Source organism: Aaosphaeria arxii (assembly GCF_010015735.1).
Source record: "Aaosphaeria arxii CBS 175.79 unplaced genomic scaffold BU24scaffold_1, whole genome shotgun sequence".
NCBI classification, from domain to species: domain Eukaryota; kingdom Fungi; phylum Ascomycota; class Dothideomycetes; order Pleosporales; genus Aaosphaeria; species Aaosphaeria arxii.
The window spans coordinates 1560324-1586236 of NW_022983474.1; the positions used below are offsets into that span (position 1 = coordinate 1560324).

General features: G+C 51.2%; 7 protein-coding genes across 7 annotated transcripts; 2 read left to right on the forward strand and 5 right to left on the reverse strand.

Moving 5' to 3' along the window:
* The first annotated feature begins 4274 nt into the window (after positions 1 to 4274).
* On the forward strand, positions 4275 to 5360 carry BU24DRAFT_10747 (uncharacterized protein). The gene is made up of 3 exons (XM_033520762.1): positions 4275 to 4646; positions 4700 to 4963; positions 5034 to 5360. The coding sequence occupies exons 1-3, from the start codon at positions 4605 to 4607 to the stop codon at positions 5235 to 5237; spliced, it is 510 nt and encodes a 169-aa protein (XP_033389244.1). The 5' UTR covers positions 4275 to 4604; the 3' UTR covers positions 5238 to 5360.
* Positions 5361 to 6105: 745 nt separating this feature from the next.
* On the reverse strand, positions 6106 to 10836 carry BU24DRAFT_446034 (uncharacterized protein; the record flags this gene model as incomplete). The annotated part of the gene is made up of 1 exon (XM_033530739.1): positions 6106 to 10836. The coding sequence occupies one exon, from the start codon at positions 10834 to 10836 to the stop codon at positions 6106 to 6108; it is 4731 nt and encodes a 1576-aa protein (XP_033389245.1).
* A 1115-nt stretch (positions 10837 to 11951) lies between these two features.
* Positions 11952 to 13424, reverse strand: BU24DRAFT_10711 (uncharacterized protein). Its single transcript, XM_033520760.1, has 5 exons — positions 13158 to 13424; positions 13035 to 13090; positions 12674 to 12958; positions 12378 to 12571; positions 11952 to 12325 (listed from the first exon to the last, which is right to left on the reverse strand). Exons 1-5 carry the CDS (start codon positions 13204 to 13206, stop codon positions 12253 to 12255), a joined length of 657 nt encoding a protein of 218 aa, XP_033389246.1. The 5' UTR covers positions 13207 to 13424; the 3' UTR covers positions 11952 to 12252.
* Positions 13425 to 15093: 1669 nt separating this feature from the next.
* Positions 15094 to 15383, reverse strand: BU24DRAFT_416573 (uncharacterized protein). The gene has a single exon (XM_033526491.1). The coding sequence runs from the start codon at positions 15342 to 15344 to the stop codon at positions 15168 to 15170; it is 177 nt and encodes a 58-aa protein (XP_033389247.1). The 5' UTR covers positions 15345 to 15383; the 3' UTR covers positions 15094 to 15167.
* A 134-nt stretch (positions 15384 to 15517) lies between these two features.
* On the reverse strand, positions 15518 to 17396 carry BU24DRAFT_10846 (uncharacterized protein). Its single transcript, XM_033520767.1, has 3 exons — positions 16484 to 17396; positions 16232 to 16429; positions 15518 to 16182 (listed from the first exon to the last, which is right to left on the reverse strand). The coding sequence occupies exons 1-3, from the start codon at positions 17189 to 17191 to the stop codon at positions 15631 to 15633; spliced, it is 1458 nt and encodes a 485-aa protein (XP_033389248.1). The 5' UTR covers positions 17192 to 17396; the 3' UTR covers positions 15518 to 15630.
* BU24DRAFT_10762 (uncharacterized protein) lies at positions 17342 to 22956 on the forward strand. The gene is made up of 4 exons (XM_033520763.1): positions 17342 to 17419; positions 17473 to 17949; positions 18108 to 21686; positions 21741 to 22956. Exons 2-4 carry the CDS (start codon positions 17617 to 17619, stop codon positions 22794 to 22796), a joined length of 4968 nt encoding a protein of 1655 aa, XP_033389249.1. The 5' UTR covers positions 17342 to 17419; positions 17473 to 17616; the 3' UTR covers positions 22797 to 22956.
* Positions 22957 to 23358: 402 nt separating this feature from the next.
* Positions 23359 to 25684, reverse strand: BU24DRAFT_10879 (P-loop containing nucleoside triphosphate hydrolase protein). The gene is made up of 2 exons (XM_033520773.1): positions 25506 to 25684; positions 23359 to 25335 (listed from the first exon to the last, which is right to left on the reverse strand). The coding sequence occupies exons 1-2, from the start codon at positions 25557 to 25559 to the stop codon at positions 23440 to 23442; spliced, it is 1950 nt and encodes a 649-aa protein (XP_033389250.1). The 5' UTR covers positions 25560 to 25684; the 3' UTR covers positions 23359 to 23439.
* Between the last annotated feature and the right edge of the window lie 229 nt (positions 25685 to 25913).

Here is a 25913-nt window from a genome sequence, read left to right on the forward strand (position 1 = left end):
GGAATCTTCGAGGAGCCGATCATCGATCCGATCCATCCCCAGGGGCTTCGGCTCGGCTCACACACAGGCCATCGTTGTGCCGTTGAGCAGTCTTGGCTTCGAAACAGGGCTAGCCTTGAGATCTTTTGAAAAGGAATAAAGGAGTTCCAAAGCCGCAACATCGCAAACAATACTCGAGATGATTGTCTTCCCCCATTCAACACATACCTTGTAGTAACTGGTTCCCATCATCTGAATCATCGATCGAGTCGCCGGACTGCTTGCTGTCGCGGGCAGTGAAAGCTACTTGTTGGTCTGCAGGGTCGCGCTCGTTGAGGGACAGGGTACAGACGTCGACGTACCGAGAGGGAGCGGTGCATGTGCTGGGCTTTCGTGAATAGGCTGGGCGCATCTAGACGTCCTGCACATCAAGCATGCTTTCGAACCGAGGGGGGCTACATTGACGACCCATGCAGAGTCTGCAGTCGGTGCCTGTCTTGCCCGTCTTTGACGAAGAGTCGAGATATTGTTAATGCCTGCTGTTCAACCTGTGTGTAAGTAATGGGACCCGTTTCACCCACTAATGGTGCACCAAGTGTTCTTCCTACGGGCCGGCTAGGTGCAGGAACCCCCCTGGACCTGGAAGGCATCCCAGGAACGAATGATGCTAGAGGGGAAGCATTTAGATGACACGGGCACGAAGCAGCCGTATTTTGGATCGAGATGGCTAGGATTGTTCGCTGAGATGAGGGTGGTTGAGAGGAATAGGCGGGCCATGATGGTCGAAATGATTTTTGTGGTGGGAGAGGGAAAAGGAAAGGGAAAGAGCGCTCAGGGACGGGACTGAGATGAGAAAGTTAGAAGTGCGAAGTGAAAGGTGACCAGCCCAGGCACGACAGACACGACAGACAGGCACAACCTACACGACTCACTCCTACTCCTAATTCAACATCACAACCCGGGCACGCCTTTTCTCACTCGCGCTCTCACGGATGTTACCTTTATGAGCCAAGCAGATGGAAATGCCTTCGTCGCATGAGGCCTCTTTTTCTTTGGCCGTACACTGCCTGGTGCCCCCCTCCAGTTCGTCTTAACATATCAAAGGTGAGTTAAGATTCACTTATAAGCGTACCCGTGTGTGTACAGTTCATTCGATCCATCCCACTCCGATCACCCCCGCCTCTTCGTGGGATCATCGAGAACCCATCGCGCAGACTCGGCTCTCTCGTCTTCATACGATCGAGTCTGCACTGACGAACTATCTGATCAAACGGAGATCCCAGGGGCCCAGGGAGTCTACGTAGTGGGGCATCAAGCTTTTTGCACCCGCGACCATCCCTCTTTCAATCACTCTGCCCACAAACAATGGTCCCTGGAGGCGTATGGCACCCATTCCAAATCACCTCGACTTCATTGCATTTTAGACCGAGTGTTGTGATCATAGGGATCTATGTTCGCGCACTGGGGCGCCGGTTGTCTTCGACAAGGTTCTATCTATTCTATATCCTTCATCCACTGCTTCTGTCCTTTGGCTGTGTGCGCCGAAAAACATCGGCGCGCACAGCCAGGTCTCATCGCTAGGTGCAAACATCCTACAGCGAAGCCATATTCAACGATCTTGCAAGCTTCTCCACGATTTCGTATATTGGAAGCAATTCTAAGTGAGTTATGCGACCATTTCAACAACCGAAGTCACGTACACAAGATGCACTGTATGCGGACTTCACTCAGTCGAGCAATTGAAACAAATACAATCACTCGTATCCGGCCAACGAAGGCTTTGGTAGTGACCTGCTACCTCACGGCATACTAACGTGGACTTGAAAGGGGATTTGTCCCACTTTGACTGAGAACAGTGCTATCATTCGAACGAGATTCTTCGTCTTCGACCTCGGTTCCGAGACTGTAGATACTCCGTAGACGAAAACAAGATTCCATACTCGCAGACCCCGTCTGCCCGGCCTCGAACAAGGAACTTCATTGAACTTCACTGAACGTAGTCCTCTTTCCTTCCCATGGTCATCCCAGAGACTCGGAACATCCGCTGTTGGTTCAATGTCACCTTGGCCATTTTGGCCATAGAGAGTGTCGACCGTTTTTGAGCAAGCATCCGCGATTCCAACAATGTAGACGGGACTTCGGGTGAGGTAGAGAAGATGGATGCCACCTAAGAGCAACCATCTGCTTTGAGGACTATGCACCAACCTCGAAAGTAATAAGAAGAACACACTGACTGCTCAATGCCCGGCTCGAGGCCTACTCAGTGGTACGAGCAGGGCATGAGACATGACAACATACGTTCACGGTCGAAGAAGAACGCTGCCCGTCAACCTAGGTGACCATCGCCTATGGTTAGTGGAGCAAGCACCATCTTTAAAAGTCGCTTAGACGGAGATTATTGTCTTTGCAATACAGATACGGATGGGACATTTTGGGGATGCGCCATATAATCTTGAGTTTCGAGTCAATCAAAGTTTTCGAGTGCCGCTCAGAGCATGGTTGTCACGTCCAACTGACTATACAATTGAAAATATCGAGTATTTCTTACTTACCTCCACTAAGGCACTGGAGAGCACAATCAATCCAGAACCTAGCTAACTACTCAGGGGTCAATTGGTGTGATGTGTCCATGAAAGATCATTTGTTGAAAGTTACAGGTCCAGCATCTACTCGCATTTCACGGCCATGTGGTTACACAAAGTAACCAGTCGTGCCAGTCTGTCCTTCGCTCGGAAGTTTTCGTTAGCTTTGTGCAGTACCATTGGCACACCAACTCGCTAGCAGACCACACATCAAGAGCATCCTGGAATCCAAAGTCAAGTCTAATAGGTGCATATACCCATTTATAAGTACTACATCACAGGCGTCAGAACAAGAGTCAAAACTGATCGGCAAGAGTAAGGCCGAACATGTGGGCCAATCCAAGGCGGGTAATATCTCCCTGATTCCAATGCATGCGGGCAAGTGAAAAAGGATACCTATGGCATGCGACGCCGTGCACACTCACACCACAAAGTTACGAGTGCAGCGCTCGTACAATAACGTCGATCCCCATGCGAGGCGACAGTGCAGATCCGGGGTCGTCATGGGATGGATGCTCATGTGAGCCGTGGTCCGCAATGCATGATTGCCCATTCCTTCAAGGGTCTGATTCCCTCGGAGCATGGCCTTAAGCAAACTCCATCCCTTCAAGCTTGGACGACGAGTGGGAGATCACCAGTTCAGTTGAAGGAAGGCATAAACCCGGAAGATGCGGCGTTCTGGATGGCGGTAGCGCGACGGGAGGGTTGCACGGGAATGGAACGCTATGAGTAGTCACATATGGAAGAAGTTGGGTGTTATTAATTATTACTCCGTAGTTCCCAGCATCTAGTCTGTGTCGGAGACATCAGGGCATGCTGGCGTGAGTGGATGACCGGCAAAGTTGACCGACTGCCACAGGAATGGAATGGGTTGCGCAACGTTCTCGCACAGCATGGTAAGCGTCTGGATAAAAAGTGAGCAGCCACTTTCCCAAGCGTCTCGCGCTGAAGGGTGCATTGTGCGATGGTAGGAGGAGGAGGATGGAGAGGAGGAGAGACGATCCTTGCCCTGCTTGCATCATCCTCTGTTGTGTTGCCGAACCAACCGCCTGCCCTACCACAGTAACCAATGGAATATCCAATCACTATCCCAGACTGCATCCTCAATCCGTCGGTCTCAGCACACTTTGCGACCGTTCTATCCATGTAGATTACGAATTTTGCTTCGAAGGAAACAATCAACAGTTGCTCTCCTATTTAAAACATATCGGAGGTCCAGATATCATGACCCTTTTTCGCTTCCGAACTGGCACAACAAGAACACACAAGATCCTCCTAAACCAAAGAACACTACTCCGTACAAGATCCCAACGAACGCGAAAAACATCACACAGATTACAGAAGATAGAGTCAGAAGACTCACTGGCAGCATGTAAGTCTTAGACTACTTTTTATTTCCGTCGCTCATCATCGTCATGGTTGTTGTCATCACTTCCTTTTCTCCTTTGCATTGCTTCCAAAAGGACGGACGTTCTTGTATCTGGTCGGAATCGGACTGGTCTGGACTGGACAGCTCCGAATCTGTCCAAGAAAATGGAACCAAAGCAAAGCTATTTGTCGTCTTTGGGGATTAATGCTGTGGAGACTTTCCACCTTTTCCCTCTCTTCCGGAGTAGTGCTCGTCACATAGACATTCACAGTAATCATTTGGGAGACACGTGAATGACGTCGACAAGGGAGCTATGACCTATGACGACGTTGCTCTCCCGACGACCTCCGCCCGCAATACCAAACACTCCCACCACCCATTTCCCCCTCCCATCTTTCTTCTCACATCACACTACAAGTACACTTTACTGATTTAAATTTTAATATCAACCCCAGAACAAGCCACATCCTCTCCCAAACCTCTTCCGCTTAACTCCCTCCCCTGTCTGCCTTGCAGCTGCAGTAAATCCTACGAACACCTCTCCTCGTATTACACCTTGTCCTCGAACACGAGTTACTCCATTCCCCAGCTAGCATTGTTTGGGCGTGCTCCTCGTCTTCTTGCAGACCATACCATTCAGACACTGCTTCTATCTTCCTCCTACATCGTCTAAAATGGCATCCAAAGCATTGCAAGTCGGACTTCGCGTCTGGCAGGTACGTATACACTCCCGAGTCTTCCAGTGACATCCCATTAACAAGCTTTGCAGTTCATCTGCGCTCTCATCATTATGTCCCTCGTAGGAAACATGATCGCAACCGCTTTCTCCGGCAACCCCTCCTCTGTAAACTACGAGATGTTTGTTGCATCCTTCGGCATGGCCTCGCTACTCTATCTCCTACCCGTCGCCATCCTCGACAGCTACACTGTCCCCATGGTCGTCATCGCCCTCGACCTCCTAAACGTCATCTTCTGGTTTTGCGCTGCCGTCGCAATGGCTGCACTCCTACGTGTCCACAGCTGCAGCAACAACGTAAGTTCCTCCCTCAGGTCTTCTCAATCCCCAAAATCACAAGGCCCCCTAACTCACATCTGAAATCCAGGCATACACACTCAGGAACCACATCACAAACGGCGCCCACAACCGCCAGAAGCGCTGCCGCGAAGCCCAGGCCTCGACCGCTTTCCTCTGGTTCGGCTGGGCCGCCTTCGTTGCCACTCTCGTCATCTCCGTCATGTCCAACCGCGGCTCCGTCAACATGCGCGGTGGCATCCGCCGTGGCGGCCCCTCCATGAGCCAGGTCTAGGAGTCTGGCCCCGACCATCTGAAGGCTTCTGGAACCGAACGTGTGGCTTCGGGTAGTGGGTACAGTTTCGAAGAGTGAGAAGCGGTGAACACTCTCCGTATCTTCCTTGCCATCCCTACTCGAAGAGCACAGCTCCGTTTGGTCCAGTATAGTCGACGACCTCTTTTTGCGAAGGCGTCCGGTATCAAACGCTTAGCGGAAACAATTTCCTTTGGGGGGTTTTCTCTCCAATCATTGCTACAATATATGACTATGAATTTCTCAAAGTGTATAACGGCGGGAACGAACTTATGTTTTTCATCGCTCTTTTGCCTGGCCGCAAATCGATGCTGGAAAAATCAACGGTACAACAACAACAACCCAGCTGGAAACATGGGGGGAGACAGGAAAGGATGGGGTAATTTAACATCAACATCAAGAGAAGGGTCATGGTCATCGGTCTGGTTTGGTAGGGTTCGGGTTCGGTCTCCAACTCACTGGCGTTTTGAACAAGTTTCCGAATAGGCAATGGGCAGCATCGGAATGGTTTTAGTTTTAGGTTCCTTCTAGATGTTTACGATCACAACACGCACAGTAGTAATAATATCAATGTACCTTTTCCACTCAAATCTGAACAGACACTTTCTCTTTCCCACGGATGCAAACGTATCGTACGGGGCTGGTGGATGGCACTTGATCATGGTGATATAGTATAGTACACATTTTCTACCTCTCTATTCTCTTCATAAAAGTGATATCTGCAGACCAAAACTCCACGCTAAACATCAAGTCGCTACAAAACAAAAGACATCAACTCACCCCAACTACCATCCACCTCCCCTTCCCCCTCTCCCCCATCCAAATCCAAACCTCAAAATCATCACACACCTCACCACCCCTCCGCAAACCCCAACCGACTCAACCCCCTCCACCTAACCCCAACAACCCACCCAACCCTCCACCCCACCACATCCGCCATATACCCCAACACCTCCTCATGCCCGCCTTCCACCCCCCACTCCCTCACCACGACCCTCACCCTCTCAATCGCCCTCAAAACCCCATACTCCCCCGTCGCCGCGGCCACGAACTTCCCGACCCGATCCTGCGCGTCGGCCTTACTCGCCTCCTCGTGCTCGGTCCCGAGCGCTGCGTTGAGTGCGTGGAGAGCGCGCTCGGTGCCGCCTAGCGCGGCGACTTCGGGTAGGAAGTCGGCGTAGGCGGTGAAGAAGTGTATGAGGGAGCTGCAGACTGCGGTGAGGCATTGGAGTTCGCGGAGGGAGGAGGGGGTGGTGGTGAAGGGGGCGCGGAGGCCGGCGACGAGGGCGTGGATGCGGGTGTATGTGTCGTGCGGGAGCGTGAAGAGGGTGTAGTTTGGGATTTTCCAAAGGGGGGAGTGGGAGTAGTGGAGGCGGTAGAGCTCGGCGTAGCGGATTAGGTGCGGGAAGGTGGTGGCGAGGGTGAGGAGGGCGTCGGGGGTGAGGGTTGGGTGGTGCGTTTCGAGGTTGGGGAGGATGTTGGTGGTGTAGTCGGGTTGTTGGAGGGCGGACTCGAAGATGGGGAGGGAGGTGGTGGGGAGGGGGAGGAAGGGTTGGAGACACGGTTCGAGGAGGAGGTTTGGGTGGGAGGACGGGGGTTGCGTGGCGATGGGGACGGTTGGAGGGAGTTTGGATTCGATGTCGACGTCAGGTTTGGACGGTTCGACTGGCTTGGGTTGCTTTTTCTTCACGGCCTTGGGCTGCTTTTTTTCCACGGTCTTGGGAGGCGGCTTGTTTGGTTTCTCATCGTCGCCTGCTCCGACGAGATTATCGTCATCGTGAGGAACTGACTTCTGGGCCGGGACGCGTGGAGGTTTAGGTTTGACCTGGTTCTTGTTCAAGTGGAATCCACCCAGTGCTTTGTCCAGATCCTCGACCTTCTTGTTGCCAGGTTCAGGCACTGGTTCTGCGGTTGCTCCCCTCTCGGGGAACCTCTCAGGCTCTGATGCATTGGATGAATCCGAGGAAGGAAACCTCTTACGTTCGCTGGTTGCTGACTTGGAAGGGACCTTCGCTGCCGGTTGTGTTTCACGATGTTGCTGTTTTGGCTGAGTTGGCGCGGCCGGCTTTGAGGTAGCACCATTCTTTGGTGCCGAAGCTGCAGCCAGTCGGTTCGACCTTTTCCTGGCGGCTGGTTTTTTGACGGGATCAGGATCCTCATCATCAGATTCTTCTATGACGAAAGGGTTCACGACGGTAGTCTTTATAGCCGTTGTAGGCTCTTTCACTGATTCCGGAGAGTCCTCAGGTGTGGTGAGCTTTGCTTTCCAGGTGGCAGTGGTAGAGTTCTTGGACCTGCTCTTCTTCGGCAGAGGAATATCATCCGGCTCTGGCTCAGCCTGTTCTTTGACATCTGGTGGGGAGTTCGGCGTAGTCTCGTTTGATTCAATGACTTGCACAGGCTTTGTGGTCGGCTTCGACTTGGGTGATGGCTCTTTCTCGGAAGCTTTGGGTTCTATGCTCTTAACAGGATCCGCTGGTTCCAAGCCCAGCCCTGGAAGAATCGATGATATTGGCTTAGAAGACTTAACGGGCGTGGGAATACGTGCGCTAGATTTTGGAGGCGTCTTCTTCGATTTTGCTTCGTTATCCGGTGGAGTGGAGGGAAAGAAAGAATTCCCCGGCTTCGTCTTGACAGGTTCAGGTTGTGTCTTGGTCCTTATGGGAGTGGGTGACGCTGCAAAGGGACTGGCAACTCGACCTGCGGCGGCGAAATCGACCGACGGCGAGGATACAGGGGGCAACTTGGGCGAACTCAGTGTGGATGGTAACTCAAGTCCCAAGTTGCCAAACATGCCAAAGATGCCCTTGGGTTTTGGGGATTCTCTCTCAGCCACCGTCTTCTTCTGGTCTTGCTTGCTTGCCAACTGAGGGCAGAACCTATACTCGGGCATCAGATCCGGTTTAGACGGAGCTTGTGATGCCTTCTTCGCCACAGGTTCCTTTGGGGGCTCATCGGCCAAGGAAACTGGTACACTGAAGTCCATAGCATCGGCTGACCAATCCTTAGCCGAGAACGTCGACGACGATTTAGTAGTCGATGACACTATATCTACAGCATTGGATCCATTGTTCTGATTATCCTGGTCAGTTGCAGGATCCACAATCTCCATGGACGTTGGGAGCTCTTCCTGCCCTAGAGTCGAAGGTTTGGAAGTGTATACAAATTTCGCAGGGCGGAAGGGGGAGTCTTGCGTAGCAGCAGGCTGTGGTACATGCTCGTTCGGTCCAGGTCCAGATCCATCGGTCTGAGGATCTACGATATCCATGGACGTCGGGGACTGCTCCTGTACTGGAGTTGTTGTCGTCTCTTCGGTGTCCATGGCCGCTGGGAACTGCTCCGGTACTGGAGTTGCTGGCACCTGCACTGGAGTCGTTGTTGTCTCTTCAGTGTCCATGAGATCGAATTTCGTGGACTCCGAGGGCTGGGTTCGCGGAGGCGCTCGCGGCGGCGAGGGTGAAGGCAAACGTTCTCTAGTGTCCATGGGAACTGAAGAACCCGACGTGCTTAACGCAGAGTCGTCATTGAAGAGAGAATCATCGTCTGAGTCTTTGGCATCTTGCTTTGGGACTGGCTGAGTTGAGGCTGTGTTCTGGACTGGTTGAGTTGAGAATGTACTCTGAACTGGCTGGATTGAGAATGTGCTCTGGGCAGGCTGAATCGAGAATGTACTCTGGACTGGCTGAGACGGCAGTGCGCTTTGAACTGGCTGAGGAGGAGGCGCGCTCTGAATCGACTGAGTTGAGGGTACGACCTGAGTCGGCTTACTTGTAGCATCTGTTTCCGTCTTTGCAGGAGGAGGAGCTGTACGTGCGGCAGCAGCAGAAGGTGCCGCCACCGATGTCGCAGCCACTGTAGACGCAGGTGACACCTCCAGGAGTGGGCTAGGCAGACCAGTCGCAGAGGTCGAAGTCGTCGTAGACGCTGGCGTAGAACCCACTCCTTTCCTCCTCATAGGTTTGATAGCTCTATTCGGCACCTTGACCGTGAGCGCCGGTTGGACCTCCGCCGGCGGTGGGTACTGGTGTGGAGAGAATTTGTGCAGGATCGTGACCCAATTCAACTTTTGGTTCTTCCAATTGACGCACGTGCTTGTCAGGGTTTGAAAGAAATCCTCGACCTTCGCCTCGTAGTTGGCGTCGTCCCTCTCGCTGGCATCTTTGTAGAAGGTGGATTCAGTATACTCGGAGAGGGCGAGAATCGTTTTGTCCGAGATGGTATACGGCACGTCAATATCTTCATCGGCTTTGGTATATTCGTTAAGCATCTTGAAGTTGTCATTCAAGCGGACGAAGACCCGTTTACGGGCTTCGGATGAGGAAATACCGGGAGGGTATTTCGGGGTGCGACGTAAACTTTTGGGGATCGAAGATTCCTGCCTGCTGTCTACAGGAGCGTGCCAATCTGGCGTGTCGTTGATTGCGGCTTCTAATAAGTTGCCGAAATCGTCAGGACTATCAGGACTGACAAGACCGTCAGAACCGGCATAACCGTCAGAACCGGCGTAACCGTCAGAACGGTCAGAGTCTTCACGACCGGCAGAACCGGCAGAACCGGCAGAAACGTGGGAACTGGCAGGAGAGCGTGGAGCGTTAGAATCAGTGGCAGAGACGCTGTTTTCTGGATTCGTGGGGAAGAATTGTGGCATTTCATAATGAGCGTATGCCGTCCACTCCCTCAATCCCTTAATATTCTTTGTCCAATCGTTCATATCATTGATCTTTTCTTGAATCTTCTGTTGGTAATCGCTCTTCCCGTGTTGGTTGATAACTGCCGAATCGATCAATTCGGCGATAGCTCTCCGTTGACCGTTATCCAGCTTCTTATATTCCGCAGGCGGCCAATTCTGATCAGAAAGTTTTTCCGTCAGCGACTTCAGCATAAGCTCTATTTGGCGTATATTGTCCGCACGCGTCACTTCGGTAAGCTTTGGAGCGTTGGGTTTGAAGTTTAAGAAGTTCAACCACGGCGTCCTGTCCGGGAAGGCCAAAAACGCTTCCAACATCGCCTCGTCACTCGTCACACGTCTGTCGAGCTCCTCGAATGTGAAAGAACGCTGATAATGGTCCCTCAAACGCGCCTTGACACTGAGATCCATTTCTTGGTCCTCAAACGAATGGCCGCCCTGATCTATCGTTTTGTGGTTGTTGCGTTTGTACAGCATCACCACTGCATTACGATAACCTTTCCACCTCTCGTTGTTCCTTGAACCGATAATCCCAAGAACGATGTCTTGCCCTCTGAAACCCTGCCTGAGGTACTTTTTCCATTCTTCGGTACCTTTCTCATCGATCAACCACTTCTTCGCGTCTGCGGTGAATTGGGCCATTCCATCGTGGCCAATTTGCTCGTACAGCTGTTCAGCAATCTTTGTCTTCTTTGTGTCTTTGAAAATGTAGAAATGATCGATGCCTTCCTTCCCCGCGGCCAATTTTGGGTTGAAGTCGTCGATGACTTGGACGATGGTGGCTAAGTCAGTGGAAGTCTGCACGCTGGGATTAGGTGCGCCATCTTCTTCATCGGAGTCCGAGGTATCGTAGTCTCTGCCTTTTACAAGTTCATCTGGATAATGTCTGTACATGGTGACTAGGTTAGGACTGAGACGGAATTATGGGTTGTGACGTCTCAGTGTACCAATAGGACGAGGTTGTGAGTCCCAAGAAAGTAGTTGTGGTAGCGGTCAGGTTGGGTTCGTATAGGAAATTGATGGGAGCTCAATTCGATAATGACGCGAGACTAAAGCCTTAGATTTAGTGAAAGAGAAAAATAGTGATGGTCGTTGGGGCGGTATGTTTACTGTTGCGTCGCACCTGGTGCTGCGCGGAGGTGATAGGCTTGGCAAGAGTAGTAAAGCTGTCAAAATGGGCGAGCAGCCTGACGGTATCGAAAATCGGTATACTAAATCGAGCTTCCAATCAGATATAGAACGTAAGTAAGGTCGAAAGGGATCTGATGGGACTGTCTTTTTTGTTATATCTTGTTGCGTTGTTTCACTTGATTGTGTTGTTTGAGTGAACAAAGGTGGAATTCACGACAGACAGATGTGTTTGCCGACGTTGTTCATTGATGGACAATAAAGTTGTTGATGCCTAAATTGCAATCACCATAGCTTCCAATCAGATCGACGGTACTGTGATGTATCAGTGGGGGGCATTCAACAAAGCTTCAGGTATAAACAATGAATATCTGGCATGAGGGTAGTGAACAATAGCACGTGGACTATGGCGCCAACTGGTGAAGCAATATGTGAGCAAGGACGTGAAAATCGTGGGGCTCTGAACCTGATGTCCGGTGTGTTCTCTAGTACTCTTTCCGACTATGGGGTCGCGAGCGATTATGCAACCATCGTTTCACACCCTGTTATTGCATTGTGGTTTGGCATGTCCAGTTACTGAGCATCGTAGTCAGCCAGGGTAACATAGATAGAAGTTTGTGGACTTGGCTTGGGCAATGTTTGTATGCTTAAGTGATCCTGGAATATTCCTTCCTGTGCCGAAAGTGGTATCCAGTGTTGTGGTCGATAGAACGGTGGCAAAGACAAACATTTCAGAGATGCGCAATTCGATCCACGTCGACTAGAATGACACCAGGAGGCTAGGGTATAGGGTTGTGAATTCAAAATTTGACGAGATGTTTTGTTTCTTCGTCTATCGAATATCGTCACCTGGGCGAAGAGTCCGGTGAACCTGACAAGACAATAAAAGCCCAGCCACCCAGTGAAGCAGGAGGGGTATCTGTAGAACTGGAAAACAAATAAACACGACGACTGAGTCCCGCCAATGGAAATGAGAAGATACTAAGCTAAGCTGTAGAGCTCAACAAGTGTATCCAATAATCGCAGCGCTGACAGTAGACGTAATTAGAACGGGAAAAGGAGAATCCATGCGTGTAAATCCCTCTATATATAAGCGTGCATCTCCGTGAATGGTAATTTTTGTCCCATGTCTTCGATTGCACGTCCAGTCGTTGATCTCAGTAATTAAGGTTTGGTAATTGGTTACTCCTGAGCGTTTTGGTACGAGCGGCCACTGCCGTAGCCATCGTTCCATCCGGCGATTCGAGTCTGTAATCTGGACATCATCGTAAGAACGGATCCAATTTTCAGAATGTAACAAAGCCTACTGTTCGTTATCCTGCTGGATTTCAGGGTACTCCGGAATGACCTCGTAGTCTCCTTCCGCGGGAAGGTAGAGCGCGCTAGCTGCCATACCGAGCGAGGTGAGGACTAGAAGGCTCCACGAAGCGGTGCAAAGAGTCCAAGAAAGATCGAGGTACCAGCCCTCAAAGAAGCGCTCGTCGTTATCGAAGAGGTATGCCTGCAGCATGATTAGCGGAGATCGGTGATTGTTGTATATGGTTGCCTCGAGGTTGATGCCTGTCTTCAACTCAACCCGAGATGATGATTGTATTGCACGTACCACGATGGCCATACCCGCGCATTGAATGATGCCTCCCAAGACGAGCAATGTAGACGCGATCTTCCAGCCTGCGGTCCTCCGCTGCACACCACCAGCTATTATGACCACGAAGGAAACGAGAGTTGCGAGCTCGACGACGACAGCGAAAGAGATGAGGAAGCCGACGGTTCTCCACATGTGGCAGAAGTTGCCTTTGCAGTCGCGTGGTTTCGGGTATGATGTGCAAGTGCCTGTCACAGTTGAGCATCGGCTATGCAATCCGATGGAGAATTGGCGCTTGTCGTTCTGGTGTACTGTTAGTATGCTGCGATTTTGGGGATGCGCAGAGAGCGGCATTGGGATTCTCTCTTGGAATGCCTACAGGACTGTAAGATACCCAGCGGGGTATCGCGATGCTTGCAATGGTCATTATCGTGCCTGGAAGGGTCAGTTCATGCTTTCTGCCGTCCATGACGTTGGTGCTATAATCCATGATGGGGCTTACAGGCAATGGCAAAGACCAGGCCAATGCCGTAGACAGTTCTTCGCGTCATGTTTGTGGATAGAAATGGACCTCAAGACCTAGAAAGATGCGATTTCCAAGGCGAATAGTTGGAAAAGAAGAGGAATGGATGAGGGGGTGAGGAAGAAGTAACGAAACACTGCTGATGGAGTTGTGATCTGGGTGGGTGTCAGATGGTTGCAAGGTAGCTTGTTAGGTTGAGGTATGGGACGTACAGTGCAATGCAAGTACTGTACGGCAAACTTGGCCGGGGGTGGTGGAGGGCGAATAGCAAGTCTGGATCGGGGGCCTTGGTGGGTGAATTGAGTTGGCGCGGGAGGAGGATCAAGGCGTAGGCAGGGCTACGATAATGATATAAAGATGGATGGGAGGAAGGTGGAGTCCAGCGAGGCTTTAACAAGTACAGAGATTTTCAAGCTGCTGGACTTGGTGGTGTTAGTGATTGTTTGAGTCTGATTGATCTCACGATGGTGGAGCCAGGCAGACAGAAAACAAGACGAGACGTGAGACCTCAAGAGAGACGAGAGACAAGACGAGACGAGATGAGATGGACGGGGATCCACTATGACGAACTGCTCCATGCATGGACCGCTGCATATTCCAACCCACTAGTCTTGTCTAGGATTAGCTTCCATCCCAAGTCGGTCTTCACCGCTAATCAACCAACCAACACCCATCTTCATCCAGACAACCAACACTTCAACTCAAGATACTACTCGCAAGATACTAGATACTACTGCGTATGGTAACAGTACGAGTATGTACTCCGTACATCCGTACAATTGGTATAGTAGAGGAATGATCAAGTTCTTACGGAGTACACTGCTACAAACATCCCTCCAACAACCAAGTCCATCAAAGTCTCACTCGTAGCACGGAGTACAGCATATCCACATCCATCCATCGCATATGTGATTCCCCTCATGATCGCGATCCATCTATACTAGTGCTAACCGTCTAACCACATCCAAGTCCATCCAAGGCCAACGTATCGACATTTTCGTACATTCTCCAGTCTGCTTTGCGGTCAACAGCAATTAGATTCCCATGTATGTCTGGCCGGGCCTTCTTTCACATATACATGGTAGGGGACTCCTTGGCATTTATCCCGCGTCTTACTGCGTACGGGCTTACAGCTCATAAATGACAGCCCTCTCGCCCATCGTATTCTCCATTCCTAGCTGCCCGCTATGGGTAGTTTACCATCCCACTTGCTGTTGTTGTTTCTTTTTTCTTACGAGTACTTGAAGGCCCTTTTCACATGCAGACGAGCTACTTGACTTGCTCTAGCGCCTACCTCCGATCAGATCTACCTTAGATAGTTCTCTCTACACGCCTCATTTCTAAGTACCTCGACTACATTCGCAGTAGTAAATCATATATACCGCGCGCACATACATACGAAAACCAGAATATTTCACCGAAGAAGCAGCACCACCTATCCATGCATACACCGTACACCGCACACCGATCTGGACTGTACAACAAAGGTCCTCCCCTCCTCCTCCTCCTCCTCCTCCTCCTCCTTCCCCCACCAAGACGGGGACTCCCTATCTACGATCGTCCATGTGACCCTCCCTCCACCCTTTTCTTTTTGCATCTCGCATCCCTTCCAAGTTTGTTATCAGACAAATCCCTCCCTCCCCTTGAGCCTCTCCTCTCACACTAACTACCTGCCCTACTCGACGGCACATCTTTTGCCGATCGCTCACATCCCATGCGTGCAAGACCTCGCACCTCGTGCGCCTCAAGGCTGCTTCTTTTTATCGTACTCCGTACTTCTTCGTCTGCTCCCTCTCCCTCTCTCTATGTGAATATAAAAATATCCCTCATCGCTGCATTTCCTTCAAAGCACATAAAACACACCCTCCCCCATAGTTACCCCCCGATGTGGAGTCCCCACCCCGTCTTCGAATCCCACCTATCGCAATTCCCACCGAGGCGCCAACGCCCGCCCGGGGTGTGAGCATGAGCATGGACCGTTTTGTTTTTTTATTTTTTGTTGAAGGCGCGGGGACGCGGGGTTTGCATGTAGTTGTGCAGTTTATGCAGGTATGCAGGTATGCAGCAAGCAGGAGGAGGAAGGTTGCCAGCCACGCGAGTAAGGGATCGGGAGGGAGTGTGCAGGGGTGGCGATTGGTGAGAGATAGATTCGCAAGACACCCACATACATTTGCAGTGCGCGATGGAAATCAGGGAAGAGGGTAGATTGGAGGGATGGGAGGACATAGGTAGGAGCGGGGCTGGGGGTGTAATTTGATATTATAGGCGGTGCGGGTGCAGTGGGGAAGTTGTAGATGGGTAGGTAGGTGGCTCGGGAGACCGAACCGGGACGTTGCTTGTATTGTATGTATGTACGTCTCGATGCCGAACCGAGATGTATGTCTATGTGATATTACAGAATATGATACAGGTCGCTAAACGTGCAAGTCATGGATGTCAAAGGGCGAAAAACTTAGAATAGGGCATCTGCCGACTTCTGCACTGCCGGCTTCTGGAGGAACTCGAAACATAGCAGCGCTGCAGCGACGCTGACGTTCAGGCTGTCAACGCCAATTTCATCGACCTCGCGGGTGCTCCGTATGCCGACTTTGTAGTGTGCGGCTTGGAGAAGAATGTCCCGTAAGCCGCTTCCTTCTCCGCCCATCATGAGGATGGTTGGGTGGGTAGCCAAAGGGGAGAAACCGGCCTCCACTGGCCCTTTGCCGCGACGTATGATACTGACCTTGCTGGGTGTGGCAGTGGTATTTTCTCCTGTAGAGGGTGATTTTGAAGCGTAGTATGGAACGGCATCACTTGCGTAGATGTGCCATCCGTTCCCGGCGCTTCTGTTGATGAATTGTGCTGGTGCCGCAACGGTGAATATTGGCACTGCTTCTGCAGCACCTGCGGATGCCTTGAGAGTGATTTGGCTCCACGGGGCACTTTGCCGCGTCGGTGTGACGATGGCGTCTACACCTAGGAAGTATGCTGAGCGGGCAATGGCACCGAGATTTCCTTCGTCCAACTATTTCCTGTCAGACATGTTCTCTATATGCCATTCTTCTAACACTTACCACGCCATCCAAGTACAAGACCAAGGGATGTCTCCAACCTGACGACTTGTAGGTATATTCTGTTCGTTTTCCATTAATAGCAGCATCTTCTCTGCTCTGGGAGTCTAGAACGACACGAAAGTTGTTGTTGGCCATGGACGTAGTTGCTAGTTCTTTGATAGGAGGATTGGGTAATGGTGATGCCTCTAATATGAATCCCTTCTTGGTGTTAATTGAAGTCAAGCAAACTCAAGAAGCCAATTCTTTCCTTACATTATGAGGCCTCCCATTGCTGGCTTTCGACATAGCTCCAGTATACTCGTCCTCGACTTTGTGGATCTTGAGGTCTGCCACCCTAGCCGCGGCAAGAAGTCTGTCTACCCCATCGTTATTCAAACCTTGAGAATGTATGTATAGATTGTAGAGTTGTCGATGATTAGCTTTCACAGCAGCGAAAACTGACGAATATCCATATATAAATTGCGAAGCGGCAGTGGTATAAGGTAGCGATTCGGGTATGGGACGACGACTGATAGGACGAGCGCCCTTGCCGTGCTCAGAAGATCGACCGAAGGACCGCCGGTTGTTCCGGCTATCGTGGAAGTATGATTCGCGACGGGAGGATGTTCGGTCTTGCTGGTTGTCTTGGTCTCGAGCAGACAGGTCGCGACGGACGGGGGCATGCTCTTGCCGGTCTCTTCGGAATCGCAATCCACGAGGAGAAGACGACTGATCGTATTGACTGCCCCGAGGAGAGTCACCACTCCAGCTTGCTCTCCTTGAATCTCTGCGGCGCTCTAATGAATTGTTTTGATTGGTTGGACTATCTCGAGGTTGTCTCCTTGAATCTTTTCGGTGCTCCGATTGACGAATTCCGCGTTCAATCACAGCTTGGAATGATTTCTGGCGATGAGAAATCAATGGTTTATGTGTTGTATAACATCTGAGGGATGGAATCGCCGGACGGCAGAATTGTAGCATCGTGCTACACTGTATAGTTTTGTTGGATTCGTAGGTCTGTATAAATTCTAAGAAAAGTAGCTAAGATATCATTTCCGAAATTCCGATACAATAAATTTAAGAGCTCGGACCTCTGCGCCAAGACCCTGTCGCGGGAGTCCGTCTTTGACGCGTCGAATTGACGGCGACGTGATCCCCGCATTTCATGTCGAGTGCGGTGTTATTGCTGGGGGCAGTTGTCACGTTTCGGTAGGCATGCGAACTTTTTGAGACCCGCAAAGTGCTGACGATTTGTAACGTAGATAGATCACATTCACGAGAAAGTACCTCAACAAATGGTCACGATACATACGAATACCTAGACTTGTGACGGTCTGCCCAAGGTCGAAACGCCGCCGACGATTCGAACACATTGATTTTCGACTTCGTATACGCGCGTGGGCACAATGAGTAGTGACGACGAGCTGGACATCGCATCTTTCCAGCGAAATGGCACACGCAAAAGATCTCCCCCGGCGCGAAAGAGTGCCTCAGTATCCCCCGGCATGTTCTTTTCGGATGAAAGCTCAGTAACGGAGGAAGATACAAAAAACGAGAAAAAAAAGGATTCAATAGATAGGCCTAGAAAGCTTGTGGCGGTGAAGGTCACACCGGTCCGAAACCGCGAAGAGTATACCTACTATGAGCCAGAGGAAGAGGTCCACAGTATTCTTAGAGAGTACAAGCGCAAAGGAGTGCTGATGTACGAGGTGAAGCTCTTGGATGGAAAACACCACAAGGTGAGTTTGATCCTGGATATAGAAAGATTTGTGTGCGGAGGAGCAAGTGAAGGCGTCCCGAACTGTAGCGCACTTGCCGTTACTACTTATACCGCTCTTGCCCAACTTCGACGATCTTATCACCACCTCTCTCACAGAGTATATTTAACCACTATCAGGTTACCTTTGACGAGCTTATATCCACCCAAGGAGGGCTTCTGGCCCTTGAAGCATTAGCTGAACGTAAATCGAGCGGCGACTCCTCCAACAACGACGATATGCGGCTCCGACAGAAGACGCAGTCAAGAGTGGGGTCATTTGTCGACATAACGACACTTGACCTATCGGAATCTGACTCTAGTTCATATGGAGTTCGACAGTCCAATCGACGAGCTTCCAAGACCAGAGCGGCCAGGTCCAGCACGAAGCAAAAACAGCTAACCGATTTCTTCGACGATAGCTCTTCCGAGGAGAGCTCCAAAAAGCGCCGGCGAAAGCGAAAACAACCACAAGCGCCCACGCGTCGTTCAGATCGAGGCCCTCCACGACGAAAGTATGAGGAAGTCGAGGAAACAGGTTCAGATGAATCCTCAAACACACTTTCGGATTCTGAGAGTGTGGACATTCTTCGGTCAGACATCTATGGAGGAGCTCGAAAGCGAAAGCGTGGCTCTGGAGCACGCTCCACACACAAGGAGCTTCGCACGGGGACTCGTCAGTCCGAACGATCTACACGCGCCCAGAACAACATGCGCGAAGCTGGAATGGGTGACATCTATCGGTCTGACTCTGAACCAAAACAAGCCGCCCCAAAGACCATTAGTGTTCGGGAAGTGTTCGAGACTCTTCCACGCAGCAACCTATTCCGGTCAAGGCACGTTGAAGGATGCGAAGTCTGCTCTGAGGGGCCTGGTGTGGCACCATTGATTTACTGCCAGGGCTGTAGTCTGTCCTACCATAAGAATTGCATCGGCAACCGAGCGACACGAGACCATCTGGTGACGAAGATTGATGATGATAATTATGTCCTCCAATGCAAGCGCTGCATCAATTTCTACCAGAAGAAGGATCCCATCGCCCCAGATCTTTCCATGTGTCAAGATTGCAAGCGAAAGGGAGTCGCTTGCAGACCTTTCCGAGCGCGCAAGACAACACAACAAGAGCTCAAAGAACGAGAAGAGAATGGTGGTTACGATCCAATCATTGACGTTAACCCGGAACTGCTCAATAATGCTGCAAACGTTCTCTTTCGGTGCACGAAGTGCTCACGAGCCTACCACTATCACCACCTCCCGCCTATCTCAGCCTACTCAATGGATGTGGCTTGCGATGACGAAGAAAAAGCGGATGAAAGGTTTCAGGAATACTCAAGAAAATGGCTCTGCAAGGAGTGTGATGACACTGCTGGCCAAAAGGTATCTGCCATCATTGCGTGGCGCCCTACGGATGTGGAAGCCTATCGACCTGGAGTATCCTGTGGTATGCTGAGCGAGAATGACAAGTCCTATCTCATCAAATGGGATGGTCAATCATATTTCCGAGCCTCGTGGCATTCTGGCGCCTGGACTTGGGGTAGCACCGCAAGTGCCATGCGCAAGGCCTTCTACAAACGTGAGCAAGGGCCAAAGATGAGAACAGAAGATGCTATTCCCGAAGAGTACCTACGCATTGATATCGTCCTGGATGTCAAGTATACCAGCTATGTTGAGGTTCGAAATCAGGAGATTGATAAGGCTCGCATCAAGGAGGTCGATAAAGCTCTAATCAAATATAAGGGCTTGGGATACGAAGATACCGTCTGGGAGAAAGTGCCAACCCCGGAGGATGGCGACAGATGGGTCGACTTCGTTACTGCATACAATGATTGGGTTGCTGGTCGCTATATCAAATACCCGAAGCAAGGTCCGCTCAAAGCACGCATCGACAAAGCCCGTGAAACACCATTTTCCAAGCTTGAAAAGGAGAAGCAGCCTGAAAATGTAGTCGGAGGCGAATTGATGAAATATCAGATTGATGGTCTGAATTGGATCTACTATCAGTGGTATTCCCAGAAGAATGGCATCCTTGCAGATGAGATGGGCTTGGGCAAAACGATCCAAGTGATTTCGTTCATGGCTGCTCTAATTCATGAACACAATTGCTTCCCATTCTTGATCGTGGTGCCGAATTCGACTGTGCCGAATTGGCGCCGTGAGATAAAGCAGTGGGTCCCTTCATTGCGCGTCGTAGCTTATTTTGGATCATCCACAGCACGGGAGATGGCATACAAATACGAGCTTTATCCGCATGGCACGAAGGAGTTGCGTGCTCACGTCGTAGTAACCTCATATGAGGCTGCTTCTGATGACAGCTCAAGAAAAATTCTGCGAGGAATCAATTGGGCAGGCCTTATCGTGGATGAAGGACAGCGACTGAAAAATGATAAAAGTCAGCTCTACGGAGCGTTGACTAGCGCAAAAGCACCATTTCGACTTCTATTAACAGGCACACCGCTGCAAAACAACGCCCGAGAACTCTTCAATTTGCTTCAATTCCTTGACGAGACCATCAATGCCGCAGAGCTTGAGGAGAAGTACTCAGAAATGACGTCGGAGAATATCCGTGAACTCCACGATCAGATACGGCCGTTCATCCTGAGACGTACCAAGGTCCAGGTTCTTACGTTCCTGCCTCCTCTAGGACAGGTCATTGTACCGCTCTCGATGAGTCACTTACAGAAAGAATTATACAAGTCCATCCTGGCCAAGAACCCAGAGCTTTTGAAAACTCTCTTTACTACTGCAAAGAGTGTCAAAGCTCAGGAACGCGCCAATCTGAACAACCTCCTTATGCAATTGCGCAAATGTCTTTGCCATCCCTTCGTCTATAGCCGGGAGATTGAGGAGCGAACCGACATTGCAGCCGTTTCACACCGCAATCTCGTGGAAGCCTCCGCCAAACTACAATTTCTGGAGTTGCTCCTCCCGAAATTGAAGGAGCGTGGCCATCGTGTCCTTATTTTCAGTCAGTTCCTGGATATGCTAGACATAATGGAAGACTTCCTCGACGGTATGCAGATGGCATATCAGCGTTTGGACGGTTCGTTGGGCTCTTTGGAAAAGCAGAAGCGTATAGATCAGTTCAATGCGCCCGACTCTCCGCTCTTCGCCTTCTTGCTGTCTACGCGCGCGGGCGGAGTAGGTATCAACCTAGCTACAGCAGACACCGTCCTTATCCTCGACCCTGATTTCAACCCCCATCAAGATATTCAAGCCATTGCCAGGGCACACAGGATTGGACAGAAAAATAAGGTTCTATGCTTCCAACTAATGTCCCGAGCCAGTGCTGAAGAGAAGATCGTACAAATAGGCCGGAAAAAGATGGCGCTTGACCATGCCATTGTGGAGCAGCTTGACGCCGAAGATATCGAGGTTCAAGATGTGGAGTCCATCCTGAAGCACGGAGCCGCAGAGTTGTTTGGAGACAGACACGATCACGACATCCGCTATGATGAAGCTTCAATTGACAAACTGCTCGACCGGAGTCAGATCGAGAACACGAAAACAAGTGCCGATAATTCTGCAGAGTCTCAGTTTAGCTTTGCCCGTGTATGGGCTAACAACGAGGGCGCCTTGGAGGATTCTATTGATATCGCAGAAGAGGAAGTCGCACCTGATCCGGGAGTATGGGACAAGATTCTCAAGGAACGTCAAGCAGCTGCAGCTGCGGAGGCACTCTTACGTGCGGATGCTCTGGGGAAGGGAAAGCGAGCCCGCATGGTAAGTCAAAACGATCACTCTGTTTTCCTTCAGGACATGCTAACAGGTATACAGACGGTGAACTACAAGTCCGAGAACGACGCCGTCCCTGACGCACTCGATTCATCCAATGAGAACGACGAGCCAAAGAAGAAGAGCAGCAAGAGGAAGGCTAAGAAGCCTAGAGACTCCGGAAGTGATACAGATTATCAGGATTATTCCGAGGAGGAAAGCGAAGATGAGGCCTTGAACCAAGCAGGTCTTGATACAGAAGATACCGGTATCGCCAAAGCGCAGCCCGGTAACAAGCCAAGTATGACCTCAATGACAGCTACTTTCTCAGCCGCTCCTCCGAAGGCTCCTCATGGACCGACTTCCATTGCCGCCAACCCTCAGCAGATCAAACCCAATACTCCCATGCAACGGCAAGGCATACCATCCCAAAAGGCGAAGGCCCACAATCCTGCTGTCAAGCCCTTCGTTCGTGCCCAGCTACCACTCCGCGCCCCACTCGACCCGACATATGATGCTTATCGTAATCAATTATGCTTTGCTTGCCAGCATCAGCACCCCCAAGGCGCGTGTCCTCTGAAGATCGCGGGCGCCGAGCATTGCGGCCTCTGTGGCCTCGCTCATTTCGGGCAGGGCCGCACTTGCCCGCATATCAGATCCGAGACGCAAGTTCGCGACATGCTCGAAGCGCTCAAGAACTCGCCGGAGAACAAGAATCTTGTTGACGCAGCTGTCAGATACCTCCGTGGCGTCAAAGGCACGTTGGTCCAAGGGAAGAAAAAGGAAAGGGAGAAGGTAGCTGCCCGAGGCCAACAGGGGGCTCCTACCAACATCAACAGCAATAATCCACTAAAGCCACCACCTGTATTTCAAAGCAACGGACCGCCTGCCTTTCAGACCGGACAATTCCACGCGAACCCAGGAATCCAGTTTCACCCCGATCCTCGACAGTTCCTTTATGACCCTTCCAGACAGAACACTGGACCCCCTCCCGCTGCTCCTAGCCATGTAGGGAGTTATACTCAGGGACAGAGGATCCAGCTGACCCATCCTCAACCCAGCGACTCGTTTAACGAGACGGACGTTGAAAATGCTTTGCTTGGTTTCCTGGGGACTTGAGTGGACTGCATTCCCTCTTCCACACCCGCAAAGGTCGATTGACGTCAGTCTTGAGACTAAATCGAGAGCTTTTAGAAGTATTACAATATCCCAGCTTGCGAATTTCCTTTTTCATGCATTCTATCATACCCCAGTTCATTATTAACAGGCATTCTTTGGCGTTTAACCCAAAAAAGGCCTCCAGGGTGGTAGGCCAATGGAGGCGCCTTGATCATTTAACTCATCTGCGAAGCCCCGTGCCATATGAAGTGATGGACGGGATCTTATCTCATCATGGGCTCTTATATTTCAGGTATGCCCTCTTCTGGAGATGATTGGGGATGATCGGTGATCCAATAGGTATCACATCATCACATATATGGATCTACGACAATATAAAGGTATCATCGTATGTGCTGCTCCTTGTTAGACTCAGTGACTGCGGGACTGTGAATTACCAGATACTAGATTTATTTCATACTTCTCTACTTGTTCAAAGCTAGGGACGTTGTAGACAAACGGCCGTGAAAAAACATCCGTGACAAAACATCCGTGAAAAGACAACCTTGAAAAAGATTCCAACACCAAAATGCCCCAAACAGCCGCCAGATATCCATCCAAATTTGACAATCAACAGCTAGTGTGACCCTCTATGCTTCGATCTCTAAACCAAGGTCGCTTCATCGTCACCGTCAGACTCCGCTTCCTCGTGATATCCATCATCATATTCGTCCAGAGCCGCCTCCAATCCCGCAGTCCACATCTCATCCTCCAGCATCGCAGCAGCACCCAAAACCCTGCCACTGTGATTATTCCTCAACTCATCCTTCGCCAGCAACGCCCTCTCCAACACGCCCACATCCTGGTACTCCCTCTGTAATCCCAACGACCACAAGCTCTCCTGCACCAACCCATTCCTCTGACAAAACGCCAACCAACGCCTCCAATGCGGATCCATCTTCATTACCTTTGGATCACCAATTACAATCAACCCCTCCTTCGCCCTCGTCAACGCAACATTCATCTGCCTCCTCTGCCCCACGACCCCAAGCCCACGCTGGACATCCAAGTCCACGAACTTCTCCTTCGTCCTCGTGACACAGAGAATCACAACCCGACTCTCGAGGCCCTGGAATGCCTCCAACGGCCCGATATTGACGTCCCACATGCCGGAGCGGTTCCAGTACCGCGTCGTGCGCACCACCGCACGCAGCCTCTTCACCTGCGCCGCGAACGGGCTCATGATCACGATGTCGCGCTCCGCGACGCCCGAGTTCATGACGAGGTGCAACGCGACGTCCCGCGCGACCTTCGCCTCCGACATGTTGTACCAGCCGCCGCCGTCGCGCTCGATGTCGTCGGGTCCGCTGTTGGGGACGAAGAGAACGGGCCAGCCGCGGCCTTTCCACAGCGGGGAGTGCTGGAGTGGGGTCGTGGGGACGGGCGCTTCGGGGATCAGCGTGTCGTTGTAGAATTCGCACGACGGGAAGGTGAGGATCGCCGGGTGGGAGCGGTAGTTGCGGGTGAGGTTTGCGAAGGGTGGGTATAGCATTGGTAGCATGCGGGCGGTCATGACGAGGGGTCTGTTGGTGGGTCGGGCTCGAGAGCGAGACAGTGGGTGGTCGGAGTAGGCTGTGCGTTCTGCGAGGCGCGCGAAGAGTGAGCGGGAGTATTCTGGGTGCAGGGAGGCTGTTCGAGGGCCGAGTTGGTGCTGGTCGCCTGCCATGATGAAGCAGGGTTGGGCGACGTTATCTCCCATTGGCCATGCCGATGGTGGGCATACTATGCTGAGAGCTGCGAGGGTGTCGAGTTCGGTTGCTTGGGCGGCTTCGTCCATCAGGAGCGCTCCCCAGTGGAGAGTTTCGGGACGATGGTGTCCTTCTGAATGGAATGCGGAGTGCATGTTGGTTTCAATATGATACAGGTCGTTGTTGGTCACGCGTGCATCTGCCAGTATTGATGCGTCGCGGGTGGAAGTAACGACAACATTGTACTTCATGAGTTGAGCAAACGGAGGAATGTAGAACATTCCTCTCTCCATATGACAGTGACTGAGGATCTCAGCAGGAACCTCATTATCAGCTCGCCAGGGACCGTTCAGTCTGAGCAATTGTTGCGGAGTGAGATACTTCTTCAGTCGAAGAGCCAATGTATCAGCTGCAGGCTCCGAGGGGGCCACGACAAGAACGTGAGCGATGTCTGTCGTATGCACTAATTGCATTGTGGTCTCAACAATGGTTTTCGTCTTGCCCGTTCCCGGGGGTCCTGATATGATGAAGGGCATCACTCCGTAGTTCTGCTTGGAAACCGAATTGACGCTTTGTAGCTGTTCGTAATTGATAAGTCGATCGAACATTCCCTGGAACGGTAATTTGCGTAACTCTGTCTGGACTTGACCGTCCGATTCGCGGGGGAAAAGCATACGGCGAATCCAGTCATTGCATGGTGGCTTGGTGTCGCCAACGGACTCTTCCACTGCTCCGTTTGTTCCTGAAGCACCATTGAGAGAGGCGTTATGAGACGATTGGTTCGAACTGGTCTGTTGCGTAGATGATGCTGCCTCACGGTCCGGGTTTGACAGTGCCTTTTCTAGTTCTTGAGATATGAAGGCAAGTGCATTCCACTGATTAGCTAGCAGTCTCTCCTTCAATGGAATCAGGATGTTGCACGTCAATGACACCAAGGCATGGTCGCATTGAAGAAACACAGTCTCATCCGCTCTCTTGATGCTGAATACGCTTGCGTTGAATGCGGTCCGGTTCCATGATACGTAGGCACTGCCATGATCCTGTCGGCTTTCTGACGGCATAGAAACACGGATCAGATTTCCATAAGTGTCGGTGAACAGCTGACGGATTTGTATAGTATCCCCGATTTCAATATGTGGTGAGTCGTCCCTTAGTCCGGGGATCGTGACTGAGAAGAGATTGTGGGTCGAAGGCGTGGTTACTGGAATGAGGTGCGCTTGATAGAGTCCTTGCGCTTGGTTCTCCGATTGCCGCGCGCTCCATTCTATATTGCGGAGAACAAGGAAATGCTTCAGATATGTCTCGGGTGCCAACTCAGTGAGATCTTCGGGCACATGAGGATTGGCATGCTCGGCCGGTATATCTGCACGCTCTGGGACGAAATGGCTTC